Source organism: Myotis brandtii, unplaced genomic scaffold (genome assembly GCF_000412655.1).
Source record: "Myotis brandtii unplaced genomic scaffold, ASM41265v1 scaffold187, whole genome shotgun sequence".
NCBI lineage: Eukaryota > Metazoa > Chordata > Mammalia > Chiroptera > Vespertilionidae > Myotis > Myotis brandtii.
The window spans coordinates 4143233-4166624 of record NW_005356944.1 but is presented as its reverse complement, the minus strand read 5'-3'; the positions used below and the strand labels follow the sequence as shown (position 1 = coordinate 4166624).

Below are 23392 nucleotides of genomic sequence, written 5' to 3'. Positions count from 1 at the left end.
CACGAACAAAGGACTGGTTTCCAGAAGAGGCTGAGCGGTCCGGCCACCAGGCCAGGTCACCCAGCACACAAGTGGGGTTCACCAGGCTGACTGCCGGGCAGGGGCTCCTCCCCTCAACCTGGTGATGAGCAGAAGCAGAGACACTCGGGTGGAGCGGTGTTTAAAGGAGGCGGGTGGCGTGTGGGTGGTCTGATCTGGGGTGGGCGCTGCTGCAGGCCTGGCTGGACAGTCAGATTGGGTCCCTTCGCTCAACCTCCTTGGTTCACCAACACCCTCAGGCTTGTCCCCAAGAGCGAACCCCTCTTCTTGCCACACCCCACTGTTGGACTGGAACGTCCCACACAACTCGGGCTGGAGGTTGCCTGGGAGATGGGGGGGGGCGCGGGCAGTGTGGGCGGTCCGATCTGGGGTGGGCGCTGCTGCAGGCCTGGCTGGATAGTCAGATTGGGTCCCTTCTCTCAACCTCCTTGGTTCACCGACACCCTCAGGCTTGTTCCCAAGAGTGAGCCCCTCTTCTTACCACACCCCACTGTTGGACTGGAACGTCCCACACAACTCGGCTGGAGGTTGCCTGGGAGATGGGGGCGGGGGCGGCTGGCTGGGATGACAAGGCTGATCCATGTGGCACAGTCTGTCTGTCTGTCTGGGTTCCGTTTCCTTTTCCTCAAAGACCCTAACTCAGCAGGGGAGACCCTGTCCTGCCCCAGGGGTGAGGCCACCTGCGAATCCCAGCCCCGAGGACACACTGCGGGCGCAGGCTCCACGCTCTTCCCACTCCCTCCTGGGTGTCCGCATCCTCACACATTTACTCCCATTAGGGTGCGGAGGGCGGGCCCCAGCTCTGCTAGGAGGGTGCCGAGAGGCCCCGGGACAGTCCCAGGGGCAGGGGGAGCGCTGTGCGTCTGCAGCTCGGTTCACCCCTTGGGGGCACCGCAGCCATCAGAAGTCTCCTAGCAAAGCTCTTATTTTGAACTTTGGGCCAGTGACTTTGCTTCTGCTGCTGACTAAAGGGTGACCACACCCTGCCCAAGAAATGTCCACGGCCACACCACGCCCTGATGAAGGGGTGGCCCCATTTTGAGGTGTGGGTACCGCTCCCTGCCGGCTCTGGGAACAAGGGCTTTCCTCGGAAAATCCCTGGCTCCTGCCAAGGGGCCCCTCCCAGGGGAAGGCACCGCCCTGGCCCTGGAGTTGGCCCTCGTGCCCGCGTGTGGGGGGGCAGGCAGGCGGCCGGGCCTGCAGGGTGACTCAGCAAGGCCCCCCCTTTCCCAGCCAGAGGGCTGGCACGTCCCCATGACAGGCAAGCCCCGTGCAGCCTCCTTCCTGGGTACAGTTCCCCCTGGAAGGACAGGGCCGCCGGGGCGTGGGGCTGGCTGGTGTGCCCACTCCAGTGTCTCTACACCAGGAACACGGGGCACATCGTAGGTGCTCAACCCAAATTTGTTCAGTGAATGGAGCTCCTGTGGGCGGGACAAAACTTGCTGATTCATTTGACGGGGTCGCCAGTACCTCAAGGGCCAGCTCCTTCCCTACCCACCAGCCTGCCTTTGCTGGGAGTGACAGTGCGCCCATGTCCCCGTTTCCCTGCAGATAGGAGGGCCCACGTGAAGTGGTCTGACCAGTGACATGCAAGCAGAGGATGTGGGCAGGTCTCTGGAAAGCCCCTTCAAAGAGGGGCTGCCTCCACCGGCATGGTCTCCTTCCCCTTGGCCCCATCCCTTCCTCCCGCCTGGAGAGTGGAGGTGATGCCAGGGCTGGAGCAGCCTCATTGTGACTAAGAGGAGGCACAGGCTGGGTGAGAAGGAGGTCAGAGAGGTCAGTGTCTGGCGGCATTGTGGAGCTGCAAGACGAGCCCTGCACAGCCACCTCCTCACTTTTGGTTACGAGGAGATTAGACGCCCTGAAAGACCATCCAGGAAGTGACATGTAGCCAAGGCCTCCTTGCTGGGGTGCAGAATCTGCATCCCGACCCTGTGCCGTGAGCCCCAGGGAGGCTCTGGGTAGGGACCCCATCATCCTTAGGTGACCCCCAGCACTAAGCCCAATGTTTGCCCAGAGGGGACACTCACATGCCTTTGGGGCATGTGCTCCAGGGCCCTCAAGACCAGACTGGCCCGCTCAGAGCCACCTGGATGGCACAATAGCCCCCAGCCCCATCGAGTTGGCTCCGGGGATTTCTTTCCATTAGCCGAGAGCCCCCTTTAGCGTGTGTAAGAGCAGGAGGGGAAACTGAGTCCTCACTCTGCCCTGCCCTTACCCCAACCTGGAAAACCAAGATAAGCCTCTGGCCCCAAGTTCATATGGAACAGCGGGCTCCTGGGGCAGACGGCCCTAGTGGCGTGTGGCCCTGTCACCTGCTGGCTGGCGGCCTGGGGAGAGGGACTGGCCCTCCAGGCCTCAGTGTCCTCACCAGCTGCAGGGGTGGTCTCAGGACAGGCAGGTGGTGAGGCCTGAAGGAGATGCTCCCTGTTAGGCGCTCCGGCCAGCTGGGCTCAGGCTCAGCCCTCGAACCCGGGGCCCCTGGGAGCCAGGTCACAGGGTGGGGGCTGGACAAGGGGACAGCCGTTCCTTCAGTGACCACAGGTGGCCCTGACCTCTTGGGGAAGGATGAAAGCACGGCCGGCCGGGGAGCCCCATCCATGTGGGGGGAAAACCCCCTCGGAGAGCTCAGGTGTGGCCGAGTCATTTGGGCCCACCAGCCCGTCACAGCCCCCCAGTCACCCTGAGTTGTATCACCCTGACTTCTGTCCTGTCTGTGCTTATTTAATCTCTTTCTTTAAAAACCTTCCAATTAAAAGGACAATGAGATACCACCCCCCACCTGCCAGAATGGCTACCATCGTTAGCTCAACAAGCAACAAGTGCTGGCGAGGATGTGGACAAAAGGGAACCCCAGTGCACTGCTGGTGGGGATGCAGACTGGCCCAGCCACTGTGGAAAACAGTGTGGAGTTTCCTCAAAAAATTAAAAATGGAACTGCCTTTTGACCCAGCAACCCCACTTCTAACACGATGTCCTAAGAACCCCGAAACACCAATCAGAAAGAAGGTATGCACCCCTATGTTCATAGCAGCACAATATACAATAGCTAAGATCTGGAAACAGCCTGAGTGCTCATCAGTAGACGAGTGGATAAAAAAGCTGTGGTACGTTTACTCCATGGAATACTATGCAGCAGTAAAAGAGAAGGACCTCTTACCCTTTGAGACAGCATGGAGGGACCTGGAGAGTATCATGCTAAGTGAAATAAGCCAGTCAGAGAAAGACAAGCATCACATGATCTCACTCGCATGTGGAATCTAATGAACCAAACAAACTGACGAACAAAATAGACATAGAAGCATCGGAGAGACTGATGAATCTCAGAGGAAAGGGGTGGGGGGGCAGGCAAGAAAAGATTAACCAAAGAACTTATATACAGATATGCATAACCATGGACACAGACAACAGTGGGGTGAAGACCTGGGGAGGGGTAGGGGGAGGGAGGGGACCTCTGTAATACTTTCAACAATAAAGATAAATTTAAAAAAAAAATAAAAACCTCAGTTTTGTCTTAAATAATATCTGTGAAATCTGGGTCTGGCTATCACAATGAGTGATGTGCATCGGGGACTCTGGGAAATTCTCTCACCGACCCCAGGGCACGCAGAGCGCCCCTGGAGACCCCCGGGGAACCTCGCTCCTTCCCATTCCAGGGCACCATCCCACGAGCATACACCTGCCACAGTGACGGCTGACCCCCGTCCGGGTGTGGGCTCCCCGGCGTCCTCCCGCCTCGGCCTTCCGGAACTTACCATGAAGACGATGGACATCAAGTTGGTGAAGTAGGCGGGGAACCGGTCTCTCCAGGTCAGCTTCACCTTGTCAGTCTGCAACATGGAACAACGCGGGTCACCCGTGTGAACCACCCGGGTGGGGAGGCGTGCGTTGTGTATGTGTGCATGTGTGCACATATGTGCGTGTGTGTGTGCGCGCGTGTGTGCGCGTGAACTCGGACAACAGAAATACTTAGAAACACCTTAAAAAAAAAACATTTACAGTTCGAGTGGATGCAAACGTCTAGTGTTCACAGAAACAGCTGGGGTCCCGTGACCTAGGAAATGATGTCACGTCATGACAGAGGGAACTCGTTTAACGTGGGCTTCCTCTGTGCGATGACAACAGCAGTAATGATGAGAGTGTCAAACCCTTTTCTAAATCAGACCGTCAGACCCTCGTCGGGGAGAAGCGTGTCTGGACCCCATTTCTTCGGCGGAAGGTCTCACGTCTGGGGCGAGAAGATCTAAGGTGCTCTGCCCTCCGCCGCCCAGACCATAATAGTTATTTTCCTTTGCAGAGCAAGTCGAAACAGGCAGCCCGCACGACACGTTCCAATGCTGCTTGCCGCGTAGCAGCAGCGGACCGCGGCGACCCGCGGCGACAGGCGCCTGGAGGCTCTCTGGGTGGGGAGGAGCCCTAGGTGGAAGCCTGTGACCAACCCGGGATGTCTCAAGAACCGGGGTGGGCTTTTAAATGGGAAGCGCAAGTGTTCGGACAAGGAATGCTGCCGCGGACAGGACCCGGGAGGCCCTCACTCCGGGGCGGGTGACATGCGTGTTAACGAGAAGACGAGACCGCTGGCAGGCAGTGGTGACAAGCACAGATCACAGGTCCCCGCGCCCCCCAGCCCTCCGTAGCCATGCAGTGACACCTCCGCACACGTCGCAGCTCGCTGGGGGTGGCAGGAGGAGAGGAAGCACGAACGTGAATGTTAAAAAAAAGACAAAACCAACACAAAAGTCAGAGTTGGTTGAGGAGGACGCAATGGACTTTGGTCGTCGCAAACAGTCACGACTCGCATCGCCCCAACACAGAAAAGTACCAATTTCACCCCCGCCATGGCTGTCTTAACCCTCTGCTTCCATTTGTTTGTTGACTCTTCTGGAGTATTCCGGTGCTTCTAAGGGGAGGGGGGAGGGAACAAGAGAGCACCACGGGGTGAGGTGTGACCTTGGCCCAGGCCCCCGTCACCCCGTGGTGTGCTTGCCGCCGAGGCTGGTCCAGGTTCTGGGTGTTGCCAACCACAGGAGCTGGCAGGGACCCCGTCCTGACAGCAAGGCTGAGACCAGGGGGGAGGGAGCGCAGACCAGGCTTCAGACCGAGACCCCAGCACGGAAGCCCGCGGGGCTCGGTAATGCCCGACTCGCCAACCGGCTGCTGTGATCTACAGGGTTCGCTTATGCAAAGACGCCGCGTGTGCTGAGCGCCCGATGCCAACACTAAGGAGGCCATGCCCAGAGTTGTAAGGGGTGGATTGTGTTTTCCTAAGTGAATCTGGAGCCTCAGCTGCGGGGGAAACGAAAACCATAAAGGAGCCGCTGGGAGCCAATGAAATGGAGGAGAAAATAAAGGGTGTGGCCCCCCAGGGGCAAACAGGGCTTGGGGTCCCCCAACAGCCTGCAGAAATCACCCCATACCTTGTTCTCATGTGATCTGAGATCTCTGGTCAAAGCCCAGAGGGGGAGTGACTGGGGGTCTGAGGGGCACTCCTGACACCCCTCCAGACCCACTGTTGGGGTTGGTTAAGTCCTTGGACTTACACAGACATGACATGTGCCACAAAGCCCTTTTCCCCCTTAGGAGGGAATGCAACACCCATCCCTGCTCACGCTCACAGGTGCCACTGTGAAGCCATGGGATGGACTGTCCTGGGCCACCGTGGCCGAGATGCCGCACTGAGCGCGCTGGCATCACGCCTCTCCCTTTAGGAGGGGAAACCGAGGCCCAGGAGGGGAAAAGGAGCCGCTCAAGGCCACAGGTCGCTGCTCAGAAGGCACCGTGCATGGGGGTGTCACACCTTCTGATCGGTCCAACTGAAGACAATCTCCCGATCTGGGGTGATGGCTCATGCTTTTGTGGTTATATTTTTGCACCCCGAGTCCTGCTCAGACTGTAAGAGTGTGTTCAAAGAGTGCACCCTCTTTGTGACTACAAGAGGACTAAGCTGGATTCTGCTGTCATGGAAACGGGCCCGAGAGGGGGCTGTGGTGCACCCATCTTACCCCCTAGATGGGATGCTGGCGATTTCGACCCCCAGCCACTCGGAACCAGAAAACTCTGCCCATGTGACACAACGACCAGGAAAGACTGGGGGACTGTCCTGATCAGCTCCAGAGGCTGAGTGTGCAAAGGCGACAGCAGACACTGGAGCTGGGATGAGCATCTGTCAACTGTCCCCGTCCCACAGGCATGATGCGAAGGTCCCAGCCACGGTCAGAGGCTGACAAGGGCCCAGGGCTCTGTGCGGCCCCAGCCATGTACAAACACCTCCCTCGCAAAAAACCCAACACTCTAGAGCTTGTGAGCGTTCAGGCTGCACACGTCAGACTACCAACTCGAATGACAGGTTTGGGGAGAAAGAAAGGCATGTATTATGAGAAGATGATGGCCTCAAGGACATCACTAAAACCCACCTCTCTCTCTCTCATCCTCCTTGTCTGTGAGTGGAACAAGGAACTGGCCATTTGTTCAGGGATGGCTGGTTGAGCAATCCCTTCCATTTCATCCTTCAACCCAGAACACAGTGAGGTGGACACAATGAATGTCAAGTGTACTGCGAGAAAGCTGCAAAGCTACCTGGTCCTTGATGTTAAAATGCTGGCTCAAGCTTGAGGTCACGCTCAGGATAGATCAAGAAGGTAGAGCTACAGCAGGTTTGACAAACTACAGCCTGCAGCCAAATCTGCCCCCCGCCCCCCGCCACTTGTTTTTATAAATAAAGTTTTATTGGAACAAATGGGCCAGGCCCATTTGTTTACCTGCTGTCTATGGCTGCTTTCAAGCCATAGTGGCAGAATTGAGTAGTTGTGACAGAGGCTTGCAGAGTCTAAATATTTCTCTGTCTCGCGGGCCAGCTTCTGATTTACACTGTTGAACATACAGAGTTTTCTGAGCCCCAGTCTACACTGTTGAACATATGGTGCTTGCTGAGCCCCGGTCTACACTGTTGATGAACACACAATGTTTTATTGCTGGGAAAGCCAGAAGAAGTGGCCAACGTACGTACCTCTTTGTTCTTGGATTCTTTCCTAAGTGACTTCTCCAAAACTCTAGCTTCATACTCAGCTCTGGGATGGTCCTGTGGAAGAAACCAAGTTGGCCTGTGAACTGTGAGTTTGAGATCCTCACCTTGAGCACGCATGCCAAATTCAGTCCACCCATTCGCGCTGGGCACCCTTTGGGGCCAATTCATAGCTGGCTGTTTTGTACCACTTCCAATTCAGAACGCGCCACACGCGGTCTGTCTGGGATCCACCCCTTGTTGGGAACCCAGCCCGTGGGGAAGGCCAGAGAACCTGGCTCTGGGTGCTGCTGGCAGCAAATCAGTGCCCAGTGGCCTCCTTTTGAACACCCAGCTGTGAATTGGCCCCGAGAACGTCTACTGGGGTCAGGAGAGACGCAGTAAGTGTCAGCAAGCGCGGGCAGACCGGAGGCGCCAGGCCTCGGGGGAGCCCGGAGCAGGTCAGCAGAGGGCACTGGAACGGAAGAACGGGGTTAAGAGAGACCCGAAGGTGGGGAGAAGCGGAGACCCCGCCCGCGGTGGAGGAGCTGCGGAGGCCTGATGGTAGAAAGAGACAGATGAGGCGTGAGAAGATCCCTCTTCCCGGGAGACAGGCTATGGGGAGACAGGGGAGTGACAAAAAGTTCCAAACCTTGACGGCCTCCTTCAGGGAACCAGAAACATAAACATGAAAACAAACAGAAAAGACTCCATTACTTGTGTTGTTTTTAAAGAAATAGGCCACGTCCTCTAAACTAAAGACAATTTTCTTAAGGGCTGGGATGAGGGTGAAGGACACGGGTGGACAAGGAGCACCTGGGGTCCGAGACCCGCTAGCGGTCGTCGTTGCTTTAGGGCAGGGGTCCTCAAACTTTTTAAACAGGGGGCCAGTTCACTGTCCCTCAGACCGTTGGAGGGCCGGACTATAGTTAAAAAAAAAAAAAACTATCGTTCATAGGTCAATGCTCAACCACTGAGCCACACCGGCCGGTACTGACTTCTCTTCTTGAATTTACCTCACAGTTGTAGGCTTGTGCGTCACTGACATCACTGTCCTTTTAGAGGAGGGGTCCTCAAACTTTTTAAACAGGGGGCCAGTTCACTGTCCCTCAGACCGTTGGAGGGCCGGACTATAGTTTAAAAAAAAACTATGAACAAATTCCTGTGCACACTGCACATATCTTATTTTGAAGTAAAAAAACAAAATGGGAACAAATACAATATTTGTATTTGCATGTGGCCCGCGGGCCGTAGTTTGAGGACCCCTGCTTTAGGGTGACCGTGCGTGCTGTTGCTTTTGCAGCTTGAGCGATTTTGGGAATTCCCAGGCGGGTGCTGGACTGTGTCGGTCTCAGCTAAGGGGTACACGGGCTCCTTCTGCTCCCAGGGCCAACGCCGGGAGCTCAGACTGCAGGGAGAGGCTGCCTTTACCCCTCAGATTCACTCCCAAAAGGTCCCTGGTCAGCTATGGGGGGAGGGAGGTGACGGGGAGACTCACCTTGAGGACCTCATTCAGTCCCCTGGGGCCTCATGCCCAAGGGCTCCGACTGCCACCCCCAAGTCAAGTGCTGGGGGTGGGGGGCAGGTGAAGAGATCATGGGATGGATCCCCGAGGGGCTGAACACACAGGACTGGCCCCCTCCCCAACTTTCCCCAACCAGAGGGACATCATGAAAAAGGACATTCTCAATCTTCTTCTAAAATAAGACGGCGATTGCTTTGTGTTGTGCTTGCATCTTCCTAATTGAAACAGTAACAAGGAAAGAACCTGCCCAGGGGGAGGTTCCGGGCCTGGCTCACCCATGAAGGGCTGCCTGTCGGTGAACAGGCTGCACCTGTTCTGGCGTCGCCATGTGTGAGACAGATAATGGGGTCCCCTGGGTTAAGAGGGTTGAGCTCAGAGGCGGCTAGCGGGTGACCGGTCTGGGGCACTTACTGGTACGGGGCCCTCCCTGCCTAAGTGCTTCTTATCCATGGAGACCCCCTCAAACCCTCTATATCAGTGGTTCTCAACCTTGGCTGCACATTAGAATCACCTGGGAATCTTTTTAAAATCCCGATTTCTGGGCCTCATCCTCCGGAAATTCTGTTTCTTCATTACTAATGTTGTGGCCCCACCCCATAACAAAGAAACAGAATTTCCGGAGGATGAGGCCCAGAAATCAGGATTTTAAAAAAGACTCCCAGGTGATTCTAATGTGCAGCCAAGGTTGAGAACCACTGCTCTAGAGTGAGAACTAGTTCACACTCCGTATTTAAGAAGGGAGGACACTGAGGCACAGAGAGGTTAGGCAACTTGGCCTCAGTCACACAGCAAGGGCAGTGCCAAACCAGGATGGAAGCCCTGCGGTGCCTCTCCCCGCAGACTCCAGTCCCCTCGGCCACCAGCAGCGCTGGGAGCACAGAGCCCGCCCACCAGCTCCCTGACTGCAGTAGGCTCGGCTGAAGACTGGCGGGCAGACTCAGTGTCAGGGGGAGCATGTGTGGGGAGAACGATGGAATGCTAAAAAACGATGGGGGAGATTCCACATCCAGTGAACATGCATGAGAGCTCGCTTCTAAAAGACAAGCTCGGCGTCTTATAAAATTAAGTGGCGGCGAGGTGGCCACACCTTACAGCTCTGCTCGGCGGGCGGCAGGCTGTGGGGACTGCTTTTCCGTGTCTTGCTCACTCTTCCCGTGGGGACGCCGGCGGGAGCTGCCCGTTCGGAGGGCAGCGGCCAGGCTTCTCCGAGGAACCTCCGGAGAGTGTCCTCCGCCGTCCCCGTGGCCCTGGGCCGTCTTGGGGAAGCGGGGATGCGGGCGTCTGGCTTTCCCTCTATTGGGAGAGGCTCGGCTCCCACTTGTCAGTCACGCCCCGTAACTGGCACTGAGGAGCGTGGCTTTGGCTCCGGGGCAAAGGCTCACAGCCGCCTTTGGGGACTCGGCCTCCTGGGCGGTGGTGATTCCCTCCCAGACTCGCCCGGCCTCCCCCGCATTCGATGAGGTCAGCGTGGTGAGCTGTCCCTGACCGCACTGGTGGGCGGTGCGTCCATGTGAGCATGGAGATCAGAAACACTCGACAGACATCAAACCGTCGCCCTGGCAACCGCGGGTGATTCAAACACCAGGGATGTGAACCGAGAAGCAGGCGGGAGCAGCCTTGCCTGGGCCCCAGGGCCTCAGGCTTCCAGGAGCGTCCCCAGGAGGTAATGGGTGGGGGCAGGGGAGGACGCAGTGCCCCCCACTCACCTCCTCCTCCTCGAAGCCTGTGAGGTCCCAGCGGTAGTTGAGACGCATCTGTTTCCGCTTCCAGTGCTCCATGAAGGTGGCGGCTGCAGGCAGGGAGGAAAACCATAAAGTCAGGGCCGAGCAGCCCTGAGACACCGGATGGCACAAATGCATTCTTTGCTTCTGCACTATTTGGTGAGTGAGGGTGACATCGTGCTGGGCAAGAACGTCACAGGAATGAACCCTGTCTGCCCTCCCGCCCACCCTGAGGCAGAGACGTCCCATTCCCCTTTTACAGATGAAGAAACTGAGGCACATGGAAATCAAGTCCTGGCCAAGGTTACTCATCCAGCCAGTGAGGGGCCAGCCCAGGCTGGCCCCAGAGCCTGGGCTCTTAACCGTCCTGTTCCATCGATCTTGGGGACCCCCAGGTCAGAAAGCGTGAGGGGAGAGCCAAGAACACACACTCAAGCTTCAAACCCTTGCAGGTGGTCTGGCTGCTGGGCTGCACTCTTAGGTGCGACCTCCTGCTTCGCATTTCCAACAGATTAAGCATAGTTCAAATGCCGCCTCCTCCAGGAAGCCCCCGATCCTCCTCTTGTATCAGAAAGAAACTAACTCCTCCTGGGGCCTCTCCCGCTCACGGTGTCCACACTGCCCTCCATTATGATCCCCGTCCCATGTCAAGGGGCCCTTCTATTGGGGGCGGGGTGCAGGAGCTCAAGGGTGCTCACTGAATGAGCGGACGGCGTTCATGAGCACACAGCTTGCAACCGGAGATGCTGGCTGCACCCTTTATCCTTAACGCTTCTCCCCAGGAAGGAAGCTCGGGTGCATGCAAAGGTCGAGCTGTCCCGCGTCAGGCCTATATGAAGGGCTGTCGTGTAAAGTATTAATCAACCTCCCAGTCATCACAGGAGGGAGGTGCTATTCTCTCTCCCTTTTTCAGAGGAAACTGAGGCCCAGAGGAATTAAATGGCTGGTCTGACAAGTGGTGGCATTAAGATGGCATCAAATCACAGGACAAGGACGGATTCCCCGGCTGGTCACCTGCCACACCTGGAAGGCAGGGAAAATGGACCGTTTCCCTCTGGGGTTTCTCAGAGCGTGGGCCTGGGTTCTGCGGTATCAGAGTCCCCCAGGGAGCTTGTTAAAATGCAGATCCCTGGGGCCCATGCTCGGAACAAGCTGTGCGGTGGCACTCGGGCCCGGGGCATGCAGACATACTGACCTACCACCGCCTGTCCTTCCTCCCACCCATCCCTGCCCAGCGATGAGTGGCTGCTTAACGCTCGTCCCCCACCCCCACACCCCAGGCCTCTGTTTCAGCTTCCCCCCAGGCCGCATCCACCCGCGCCCTGGGCCCTGTCTTGCCGTGTCCCCACTGCCTCCCGCCTGGGCCTGCCTTCTGTTTCAGCTTCCCCCCAGCCCACATCCACCCTCACCCTGGGCCCTGTCTTGCCGTGTCCCCACTGCCTCCTGCCTGGGCCTGCCTCCAATTTCCCTAATTCTGGATGCCTCCTCCGAGGGCTACCAGAGCCCTTTCCCGAGCACACCCCTGAACGCTGCTGCTGTGACCTTGCAGGCCCCGGGAGATGCCCGGGTGCGGCCTCCCCGCCGACTGTTGTGCCAGGTGCGTCAGCAGAGCCTCTCAGACCTGCCGCTGGAGTCTCAGGCCACCAGGCGAGGCTCTGGCTGGTCTGGGTGCTTCTGCCGCTGCGTGCAGACCTGCCTGCCTCCCTGGGGAGGTCCGCGCTCCTAGGGGCCGGGGTCTTGTCTCCCAAACCTCTGGGCTCCATCACCCAGACTCCATAGGGCAGGGCTGCATCCTCCTTAAAGTGCAGCCCCCTGAGAGCAGCGACCAGCTATATGAACGGTGGCTCCCAACAGTCACACGTTTGCTCAACGCACATCCGTTTTCTGAGAGAGGAGGAGCAGACGGGACCCTGCCTATCAGCCCCTGTGGGGACGGGGGCCAGGCACGAAGGCCCTAGCCCTCCACGGCCTCCCTGAGTCCAGAGGAAACCACAGTGTAGCTCTCCCTGTGTCCCTCCAGCCCAGGGTGACTCAGCCGGGTCACCTGCCCACTCCACGCCGACCCCGGGGAAGGGGGTTCAGCCCTGCCTCTGCCATTTCATTCAAGCAGGGACCATCGTCCTCCGGCTTCTTGGGGCCGGGCTCAAATCTAATTACTTCCTTTGTTCTGCACGAAAGTGACAGGCAGTTAAAACCCATTATTATGCCATCATTTCAGAAAATTGATCCTGGAGAACAGCTAAATGGGGCTCAAAGTTGCTGTGTGCGACGCCTAATTTGAGGTTTTGAAATGTCATAAATTCCAGGCAGCAGGGAGCTGAGGTCTCTGGGCCCAGAGTGTCAGCCCCAGGGAAGTCGGACCCCACCGTAGCGTGGAAGCGAGATTAGAACCGCGGGCCAGCAGCCATTCCTCCGGGGGCACAGCCTGAACCCCTCCCAGCAGAAACAGGTTTGGGGCCGCTCTCTGTCACTGTGTGAGCAGAAACGTTAGAAGCTGGGGAACGGAAAAGAAAGGACACAGTGGGATGAAGCAGCAGTGGGAAGGTGATCCCTGAGAGGGCAATGAAGAAACAATTGACAGAGGATTAAAAAACCAGCAGTGCAAGGCCAGGGGACAGAGGGACTGTCCCCCCCCCCCCCCCCCCCCCCCCTCCCCATCCTGTGTGGTGCGGCCGCACAGGGCACACACACCTCTCCGCCCAGCAGGCTCTTTCCCATGGCTTCTGTCTTGATTTCTAATAACCTCCTTTTTCCCTGAAGTAAGTGCTTCATGGGAGTGGTTTGGCTTTTCTGTTATTCCCCCCAGGTGGGAAAGTGTAGACTGAACTTGCTTTTGACTCTCTGACAGACACTCTCTGACAGGCACTTGTCTCCTGGGGGGAAGTGGAGCTGGAGGAGGCGGGGCAGACAGCGGAACAGATTTGCCCTTTTCCCTCCTGGGGGTGGTGGTGGTGGTGGTGCAGATGGAACCATATGTTTTCCCCGCAAGGATGGGCTGTTGGTGAGGGCTGGCCAACACCTTTGAGGGTGTGAAGCAGCACTGCCTTGCACACAGTAGGTGCTCAATAAACAAGTGTGAAGTGAGCGAGCTGGCGGCAGAAAAGGGGCTGCACCGGATTTACTGGATTTAACCGAAACCTTGTGGTGCTGCCTGGCCGAGCAGTGCTGCTGCCTGAGTGCCCTCTCTACCGCTCTGGGTGAACCTCGGCTCCTGCAGGAGGGCACAGAGCAGGGCTTGGAGGACGCTGGGGTGGGGAGGTGTGACTGGGGCATGGATCTGTCATGTCTGGTATGAGTCTATGAGCTGTGTGATCTTGGGTAAGTCACTTAACCTCTCTGGGCCTCAGTGTCCTCATGAGAGAATATGAACAGAGCCTCCCTCTGCTGTGCGCTGTGGTGGGGTCACTGAGATAAGCTGTGCAGAGCCCCTGCCTGCGCCTGGCATAGTCAGTCCTCAGCGCAGGCTCTGGAGGGGAAGGCAGGAGTGGTGGGCAGAGGAGGAAGCCAGTCCAGCACAAATGCGAGCTGGTCCCGTCAGGAACGAGCCAGGCAGGTGCTAAGTGTGCCTGGCACCAGAGCTGTGAGTGACACCAGCAGAGGGGGCAGAGCCCAGGGGTGGAGTATTGGGGAGCAGATGCTGGGTTCTCGTCTCCCTTTGCCTCTTATTAGTGGTGTCTGTTTGGGAAAGTTGCCTCAGTGTGTCCATCTGTCAAATGGGGCAATGGAGGTAGTACCTCTTATAGCCACGGGGGGAATGATGAACCACCTCCCGTGAGGCGCTTAGAACAGCGCCTGGCCCAGCGGGGCCCAGCTCACTGAAGCTCGCATTCCTTTCTGAAGGTGAAGTGACAGGACTCACGAGGGCCCCAAGCAAAAGCGGGGAGGTCAGATTTGGCTCTAATTTCTAGAGTCTAGGCTGTTTTCACAAAGCAAATGGGCATGGAACTGGTGTGCCAGCTGGCAGGACATCACAGCCAGCTCTCGGTATGGCCCAAAGGTCGTCACGATGATGCACTCGAGGTTTCCAACAACTCAGCTGGGGACCAGCACTATCTGCACTGTACAAAGGGAGACCTGAGGTCCCAGCTTGGAGGTGACAGAGCTGGGCACGAAACCGGAGTCTGGCCCAGGAAGGGGCCCTATCCTAGGACATGGCCAATCCAGCCGAGTTATCCAATTAGCCCAATGGTTAGGCCGGCGGTCTGTGCGGGCCGAGCTCGCTGTGCTTCCTGGGTCCAGGTCAGAGGAGGGGAGTGGGCAGAGAGCTGACCGGTGCTGAGGTCTTGAGGAGGGCCAGCAGGCTGGGGATGAGGGGGATGGCGGGGGGATGGTTCTCCATGGACACAGGATCCAGAGAGGCGGGGGATGGGTGGGGAGGAGTGGAGGGGCCAGAGCTCAGGGAGATGGGGGCTCAGTTCCTAGACCTGGCATTTCAGTGGCCATGGCTTCCATACCTGTGAAAGAGGCACGCGGCACCTACAGGACCTGCAAGGGTCTAAGGAGACACGTGCCCCAGGGCTGGCTCCGGCCGGAGGAATGCAGAGCCCAGGCCTCCTGCGCTAAAGCAGCTGCCTCCCTGGGCCAACAGACCCTGGTCCCAGGAGGGAGGTCCTGTTTCTAAGGGCAACGCACCCTCCTGGGCTTTTCCCCAGGGGTTCCGGGCTGGGTCAGAATAACTGCAGCTGCAGTGGACGCAGCGGAGACCCTGGGAACTGCAGGTAAAGCGGGGGGTTATTTCCACGACCTCCCTCCGTGTTCATGATCCCCGGCATGTGCTGCCTGTGGGCGGTCCCAAGAAGGAAATTAGGGACCTACCCCATGTCACCTGTGCCCCAGTGGCCCGGGGGTGGGGTGGGGGCGCGGCGCTCTGCTCACCCCAGAGAGCCATGAAGATGGAGAAGAAGACGGTGGCCGGGTTGTCGAAGAGGTGGCTGGCCCGGGCGGTGGCGCAGGCCGAGCTCATCTTCCAGTAGCTGCAGGTCTTGTCGCACAGCGGGCACATGGTGATGTTGTGGCTCTGGTCACACATCTCCATGCTGGAAGAGGGAGCCGCTGAGAGCCCTCCGCCGGCCCACAAGGACTGCCTCGCCCAGCCCGGCCACGGTGCCCCTGGCCAGGCCCTTTAACCTTCTGGGAGATGAGGGGAGGGCCCAGCTCTGGCCTGCCTTGCCCTCCTCCCCACTGACTTGGACAAGATGCGGAGCTCTCAGTGACCCAGGCAGCAGTCACTCCCAGGGAGAAGGCTGGGGGCGGGGGTACTGCTCTTTGTTTTGAATTTCTAATGCACGACTTTATGCACCGAATCACAGCTGGCCCATGGCCGTCGGTGGGTGTCTAGTAAACTTCTGCTGAATGGTTCTCTTCCCGGCACAGTGGGCACTCCGGCCCCATTCTGTCCTTTCAGTTACTCACCAAATGCTTATTAGAGAATGTGCATGTGCTGTATGTGCTCCGCTCTGTGTTGGGCCCGGGGGATGGGAAGATGCCTGGTGACCGAGGCTGCTGGCTCGAGGCAGCTGGGGAATTGTGCATGCGTGTACATGTGTGTGTGTGTGTGTGTGTGTGTGTGTGTGTGTGCGTGAGGGGTGGGTGCATGCCGGTGGCGGGGCCGCGTGCAGCCAGCCAGCACTGGATTGGAATCTCACCCCACCGCTGGGATCTGTGTGCCCTCGGGCATGTTACTCCAACTCCTTGGGCCTCAGTTTCCCCATCTGCAGCGTGGGGATGCTGAGAGTAAAGAGTGCCCACGTTGCTGGGTTGTCAGGAGGATCACACAGAGCGAGCGTGGAGCCCTGGAACAGAGCTGGCACGCGCACACCACACTCCTGTTACGGGAATAACCAGGCACTGAGCAGCTGCAGTGATTTTGAACGGAGGCCCATGGGCCGCCTTGAGGGGTCTATCCCTTGCCCCTCCCTGAGCTTCCTGTCTTCTGGGGGCCTCTGCTGGGAGGCAGAAGGAACCCACGTGTGAGGGGGGCAGACGCCCCAGGGAGGGCTGGCCGCATCTCTGCCTGTTGTGAGCCCTGTGGCTGCCACAGCCCTCCTCCCTGCCAGCGCTAACGCCAGCCAGACTAAAAGCCTGTTTTCTGCCAGTTTTAAACCCTCTGCCACTCCCTTCACCACTTTCAGCCAAAATAAAGACAAGGAATGGGATGGCTTGTCCTTGGAGGGGGTAAAAGGGCAGATCAGACCCCCCTCCCCGGGGGAACATGCCCACATCATGGGCTGAGGTCCGAGGGGACTCAGGAATCCCTGGTAAGCGCCGTCTGCCTCTGGCTGTGTGGTGGGAGGGGGAGGCGCTGGCCTGGCCTGGGAGATGGCTGCGCCCTTGCTGGGGAATGCACGCCTGTCTGGGCAGCGCCTCAGCTGGCTCCGCATCCCCTGCAGGGGGGAGGGAAGGTGACGTCCTCTGCAGCCTCCCAGGGGGACCGTGAGGGCGCCCCGGCTTCCACTGGCCAGGTCCCACAGGGCTTTAGAATCCGAACCCCGCCCCACCTAGGCCACTTTCATCTTCGCCACAGCCACACCCAAGCACAGTGACCTCACGTCACATTAGCAAACAAAGGGTAAGCTTTCTCCCGCCTGTGCCCCACGTAAGCCGGTTCCCCTAACCGTTAGATCCTGAGTGGGTGGATCTTCGGTGTTATCCGTGTGTAAGAACACTGACACATGTTTGAGGTGTCATTCACATATTAAACATTTATGCGAGGTTCACTGGGCTGTGGGCCCTACGAGCCACCTCCTCGCCAGGCACAGGCCCACGGGTTCTTTTCTGAATGGACGGTGGGCGCACTTCCCAAGCCACAGCTCGGCTTCCGAGACTCGGGGCTGAGCCGTAGGAAATGGAACTGAGCTGATGTCTTAGGGCTTTTCCAGAGAGACTGGGAGCTGCTGGGAGGCAGGGCCAGGGGGCCCTGCCCTTCTAAACTTGAGTTTGCCCATGGGTACAGCAGCCTCTCGTCCTCACACACAACCTGGTTGTCTTGGGGCTGGTGTTGGCAGGTCTAGGAATAACTAGAAAGGAGGGGAGACATCTATGCATGCGGGACAGGGTCCCCTGAGCTCTGTGCACACGGGACAGGGTCCTCCAAGCTCTGTGCATGCAGACAGGGTCCCCCAAGCTCTGTGCACGGAGACAGGGTCCCCCAAGCTCTGTGCACGGAGACAGGGTCCCCCAAGCTCTGTGCACGGAGACAGGGTCCCCCAAGCTCTGTGCACGGAGACAGGGTCCCCCAAGCTCTGTGCACGGAGACAGGGTCCCCCAAGCTCTGTGCACGGAGACAGGGTCCCCCAAGCTCTGTGCACGGAGACAGGGTCCCCCAAGCTCTGTGCACGGAGACAGGGTCCCCCAAGCTCTGTGCACGGAGACAGGGTCCCCCAAGCTCTGTGCACGGAGACAGGGTCCCCCAAGCTCTGTGCACGGAGACAGGGTCCCCCAAGCTCTGTGCACGGAGACAGGGTCCCCCAAGCTCTGTGCACGGAGACAGGGTCCCCCAAGCTCTGTGCACGCAGACAGGGTCCCCCAAGCTCTGTGCATGCAGACAAGGTCCCCTGAACTCTGTGCACATGGGACAGGGTCCTCCAAGCTCTGTGCATGCAGACAGGGTCCTCCAAGCTCTGTGCATGCGGGACAGGGTCCTCCAAGCTCTGTGCATGTGGACAGGGTCCCCCAAGCTCTGTGCACGCAGACAGGGTCCCCCAAGCTCTGTGCATGCAGACAGGGTCCCCCAAGCTCTGTGCATGCAGACAGGGTCCCCCAAGCTCTGTGCATGCAGACAGGGTCCCCCAAGCTCTGTGCATGCAGACAGGGTCCCCCAAGCTCTGTGCATGCAGACAGGGTCCCCCAAGCTCTGTGCATGCAGACAGGGTCCCCCAAGCTCTGTGCATGCAGACAGGGTCCCCCAAGCTCTGTGCATGCAGACAGGGTCCCCCAAGCTCTGTGCACGCAGACAGGGTCCTCTGAGCTCTGTGCATGCAAACAGGGTCCCCCAAGCTCTGTGCACGCAGACAGGGTCCTCTGAGCTCTGTGCATGCAGACAGGGTCCCCCACGCTCTGTGCATGCAGACAGGGTCCCCCACGCTCTGTGCATGCAGACAGGGTCCCCCACGCTCTGTGCATGCAGACAGGGTCCCCCACGCTCTGTGCATGCAGACAGGGTCCCCCACGCTCTGTGCATGCAGACAGGGTCCCCCACGCTCTGTGCATGCAGACAGGGTCCCCCACGCTCTGTGCATGCAGACAGGGTCCCCCACGCTCTGTGCATGCAGACAGGGTCCCCCACGCTCTGTGCATGCAGACAGGGTCCCCCACGCTCTGTGCATGCAGACAGGGTCCCCCACGCTCTGTGCATGCAGACAGGGTCCCCCACGCTCTGTGCATGCAGACAGGGTCCCCCACGCTCTGTGCATGCAGACAGGGTCCCCCACGCTCTGTGCATGCAGACAGGGTCCCCCACGCTCTGTGCATGCAGACAGGGTCCCCCACGCTCTGTGCATGCAGACAGGGTCCCCCACGCTCTGTGCATGCAGACAGGGTCCCCCACGCTCTGTGCATGCAGACAGGGTCCCCCACGCTCTGTGCATGCAGACAGGGTCCCCCACGCTCTGTGCATGCAGACAGGGTCCCCCACGCTCTGTGCATGCAGACAGGGTCCCCCACGCTCTGTGCATGCAGACAGGGTCCCCCACGCTCTGTGCATGCAGACAGGGTCCCCCACGCTCTGTGCATGCAGACAGGGTCCCCCACGCTCTGTGCATGCAGACAGGGTCCCCCACGCTCTGTGCATGCAGACAGGGTCCCCCACGCTCTGTGCATGCAGACAGGGTCCCCCACGCTCTGTGCATGCAGACAGGGTCCCCCACGCTCTGTGCATGCAGACAGGGTCCCCCACGCTCTGTGCATGCAGACAGGGTCCCCCACGCTCTGTGCATGCAGACAGGGTCCCCCACGCTCTGTGCATGCAGACAGGGTCCCCCACGCTCTGTGCATGCAGACAGGGTCCCCCACGCTCTGTGCATGCAGACAGGGTCCCCTGAGCTCTGTGCACACGGGACAGGGTCCTCCAAGCTCTGTGCACGCAGACAGGGTCCTCTGAGCTCGTGCGATTTGACTTACGTTCTGGCTGTCACTCTGGGAGACACCTCCCTCCTCCCCCCAGCACGAGGCCCGGCTGCCCCTAGAGTCTCGGCCTTCTCCCTAGTGCCCAGCCTGCCCTGACCGTGGTAGACGGCAGCAGGAGCGTGGGTTCGCGTGCAGAGGCCTGGTCTGCTGTTCATGCCTCACCTCCCGAGACCCGGGGTCGAGGCGGAGAGAGACCCGGCTGAGTTACCTGCCCGAGGCCCATGAATGGCATTTGTCCCATGTCCCAACCTCACAGGAGGCAGGGGATTTCCTGTCACCTGAGGACTGAGAACTAAAAGGGGAAAGAAAACTTCAGAGGAAGAAAAGGAGCTTTGTTTCCTGTCTGCTTTCGACAGTAAAACGGCTCCTAGGGCATTTGTGCCCGAAAAGGATGCCCGGCCTTCAGATGGCAATTACGCCCCTTGCAGCGGGCCCCCGCCCTGACAGCACACGGCCAGCATGGGCTGAGTGTGGGTGCGGAAGGTTCCGGGGCCTGAGGCCAAGGAGGCCAGCAGCTGTTCGCAGAGATGGGCGTGTCCTGGGACAGGCCCCGCCTACCTGGGGATGTTTTCATTGACGGTGGCGCATCCATAGAGGAAAACGATGACCCCGACAATGGAGGCGGGGATGAGCATCTGGGTGTACACGCCCAGCCAGGCGAAGTACAGGCCGATCTTCTCCCCAAAGTACTTCCTGCATCGCGGGCAAAGCCAGAGAGACAAGCTCACTCATTCTGCACCCCTGGGAGACAAGTCCCGTCCCCTCCCCTGCAGGGAACAGCTCAAAGGGGCGCCTGGTTCTCTGGGCCAGGAAGTAGAGAGTGGGCGGGGCTCTGAGCCAGGCTACCAGGTTTGGGGGTGCTCTCTGCTTTCCCTACGTCCGCCCCCTCTCTCTGTGCCCCGGGGGAGGTGTTTGTGATACGCATGCTGGTGGGCACGATGCATGGCCCGAGAGGCTGCCGGTTTCCTTCCGAGTCGGGTTCAGCTAAGAGCTGGCACTCTGGCCTGGGGGCACCAGGAGAGGCCTGCGCCTCCTGCTGAGTGTCTGGGATGCCGTGATGGGTTTAGACGAATGCTCATGGGCTGAGCTCTGTCTCCATGTCCCCAGAGGACACACACAGCTGAATCTGGTCCACCCCCTTCCTGCCCTCGGGACAGAGGTCCTCTGGGAGAGGACACATTCTTTTCTGCCTCTCAGCACAGCAACGCGAGGACCTGGCCCGCCGCCCGGCAGAGTCAGGCCGGGCTGCGAAATTAGGAGGAGACAGCGAGTATGAGGAAAGAGCCCATCCTCCAGGGAACTAAGGCTGCTGGTCCTGCCGGGAGGCCTCGGGTCAAGTTCAAACAGGTTCCCAGGCACTGAACAGTCAGGGCAGCTGGCACACGTGGGGTCATTTATCCCACTGGCATCCAAATGGGGATTTGCCTCCCACAGCCGCTGCCCGGGGAGCCGGGCTGCTCTCCCTTACCTGACCAGGTCGATGGGCTGGTACTTATAGAAGACGCCGTAGCTGGCCCACTCTTCGTACAGGAGCTGGGAAAGAGAAAGCGGCGAGGGGCTGGTGACAGTGGGACGCTCCCAGTTCCCTTCCCAGAACACAGGGCTGATGTTCTCTGCTCACAGCTACATCCTTCATTCATTCAACAAACACTGGCGAGAGTCGGACAAGGGCCAGGCCCCATGCTGGGCACCGGGCTTTCGGAGGGGAGCTGGGCAGACACAGCCCTGAGCCCTGGGCCCCTGTCCTGGTGGGGGAGATGGACATGGAAAAACTGGGGCACGGCCTTCAGCTCTGGGAAGGGTCCCAAAGAACCCACCCTCAGGGGTCGCTGAGCTGGCGCTGAAGGCCAGCGATGGGGTTGGGGCTCCCTGAGCAGGAATGAGCCTACGTTTTCAGGTGAAGGTGGGGATGGGAAAGAGGCTTTGGGCATCTTCGTGGAATCCTCTCCCTTCGCGACTTGATCTAAAGCCACCCAACACTGTAAGGCTTTTCCATTTAGGTTTCCCGGTCGCTCCCGTCACACACGGAACCATCGTGATAAAGGACAGATTCCACTAGGCTTTGGAGCAAAGAAATAAAAGTGGCAAGATTTAAAAAAAAATCTCCTGGGATGCACAGAGCTCGACGTTTGTCTCCTGAGACGGGCTGTCTGATTAAGACACTTAGTGAAATAAATGAAGCCTGCACACACCGTTACCCCCGGGCTGTGGGCAGGAACGGTAATGAGAGGGACAGATCGGAAGCTGTGTGTGAACACGCTCGGGGTGTCCCAGGGACGCCGCCGTGTCAGGACTGCTGGCTGGAAGAAGGAAATCCCACGCACAGGGGTAATCCGTGCTTTCCCAGCCTTAACTCCGAGCCCAAGGTCACACGGCTGGCTGCACGGGAGCGGGGGCCCGCCCTGGGGCCTTCTGTGCCTCGCCACCTGTCTTTGCTGGGCAGGAGGCGGGCATGGGGATGCTGTGAGGACTCGCCGGGGTCTCTTCTGGATGCTGCAGCTTGCCCTGTGTCCTTCTTTATTTTCTTCATAGTTAAAATATTTTGGGGGTCTCCTATGCTCAATTAAAAAATTTGGGGGGGTCTCCAATGCTCAGATTTTGCTGTGGCCCCATCTTATCATCCCAAACGCTCTATGCTATGGACTGAATGTTTGTGTCCTATGTGACTGTATTTGGGAAGTAATTAAGGTTAAAAGAGGTCATAAAAGTGGGGTTTGGATGTGACAGGACTGATGCGGAAGAGATGCGGAGCGTCCCTTCTCCACGCACACGCAGAGAGGAAAGGCCCTGTGAGGATGCGGCCAGAAGGCGGACATCTGCAAGCCAGAAAGCGAGCCCTCCAGGACCCCATCCCGGCGGCACCTGGGTCCTGGGCTTCCAGCCTCCAGAACTGTGAGAATAAATGTCTGCTGTTTAAGCCGCCCTTCTACACGGTTCTGTGCCTGCAGTCTGAGCTAACACATCCTCCTCCATTTCTGGGCACCAACGTATATTCAAGTCTTTGAAAATGAAAAATGTGTAAGAAGCTTGCTGGGTGGGTCCAGCTTCCACAGACCAGGGAGTCAGGGCCCAGCCAGTTTCTCCGCTTCCTCGGGCCCCTGCCGCAGCTGAGCGAGAACGCCCGGGAGGAAGAGAGGCACCGTGTTTGTTCCGTCAGCGGTCCACACGCACCTCTAAAAGCAGGGAGGAAAGAATGCAGGAAAGCAAAGCGCAGTTGTAATAAATCCCAGTGAACCTGGCTGTCAGCATCCTGCGTTTTGCCTGCTCTGATCTTTATGGGGTAGCTGCCTTCAGACCTTCAGTCCTGCGAGTGGTACAAACAGGATGTATTCAGCAGGACTCCAAGTTCTGACAGATGAATGGCCAGGCCTGCTGCTGGGGAAGGGGGGCAGGGTGAGGGGAGCTTTGCAGCTTCGGGCGGGCAGGGAGCCAGGTTGCACGGGGCCTCCCCCGCTGTGCTCTGAGCGGGGTGGTTGGCTCTGCTGAGTCTGGAGTGGCCATGCTGGGCAGACCTCTCTGAGCCTGGTGGGAGGTCCTGCGTAGACCCTAACCACTGAGCACTGAGTGCGTGAGCTGGCCCTCCCCTCCGAGTCCTGGTGGGCATCCGGGGCTCTCCCCTGGGCCCCATCGCCTCCTTTATACTGAAGGGCGCTGTCCTTCCTGCCGGTCACAGAATGAACCCAGACGGGCTCACGCACTGAGGGAGCTCCGTGGAAGGCAGAGGGCCGTGCTCCCTGTATCACACGCCTGGCCATGCAGAACCGATGTACAGCCCACAGCTGCACTCTGTGAACAGGGAGGTCTGCGCCAGCAAACTCTGATGAGACTGCACAGCGCCTCCGGAGAAGCAAAATGGCCATCCCTGTCCCGGGCGGCTTCCTCCCTTGGCTGAAATCAAGTCGCTGATTTATATCATAGACAGGCTGGGAGGTGCTGGGAAGGAGGAAGGGAGGGAGAGAGGGAGGGAGGAGAGGGGGAGGGAGG

General features: G+C 58.8%; 1 protein-coding gene across 1 annotated transcript in view; it reads right to left on the bottom strand.

The window, feature by feature from the left end:
* Nucleotides 1-23392, bottom strand: part of LOC102250817 (anoctamin-1) — a 77500-nt gene that overhangs the window by 27597 nt on the left and 26511 nt on the right. The window contains exons 9-17 of the mRNA XM_014538232.1: nt 20877-20941; nt 19967-20101; nt 15161-15321; nt 10271-10353; nt 7692-7703; nt 7046-7117; nt 6453-6545; nt 4862-4939; nt 3795-3869 (exon numbers count right to left, since the gene is read on the bottom strand). Of these exons, the coding sequence (XP_014393718.1) occupies nt 3795-3869; nt 4862-4939; nt 6453-6545; nt 7046-7117; nt 7692-7703; nt 10271-10353; nt 15161-15321; nt 19967-20101; nt 20877-20941 (774 nt within the window). The remainder of the gene's footprint in view (nt 1-3794; nt 3870-4861; nt 4940-6452; nt 6546-7045; nt 7118-7691; nt 7704-10270; nt 10354-15160; nt 15322-19966; nt 20102-20876; nt 20942-23392) is intronic.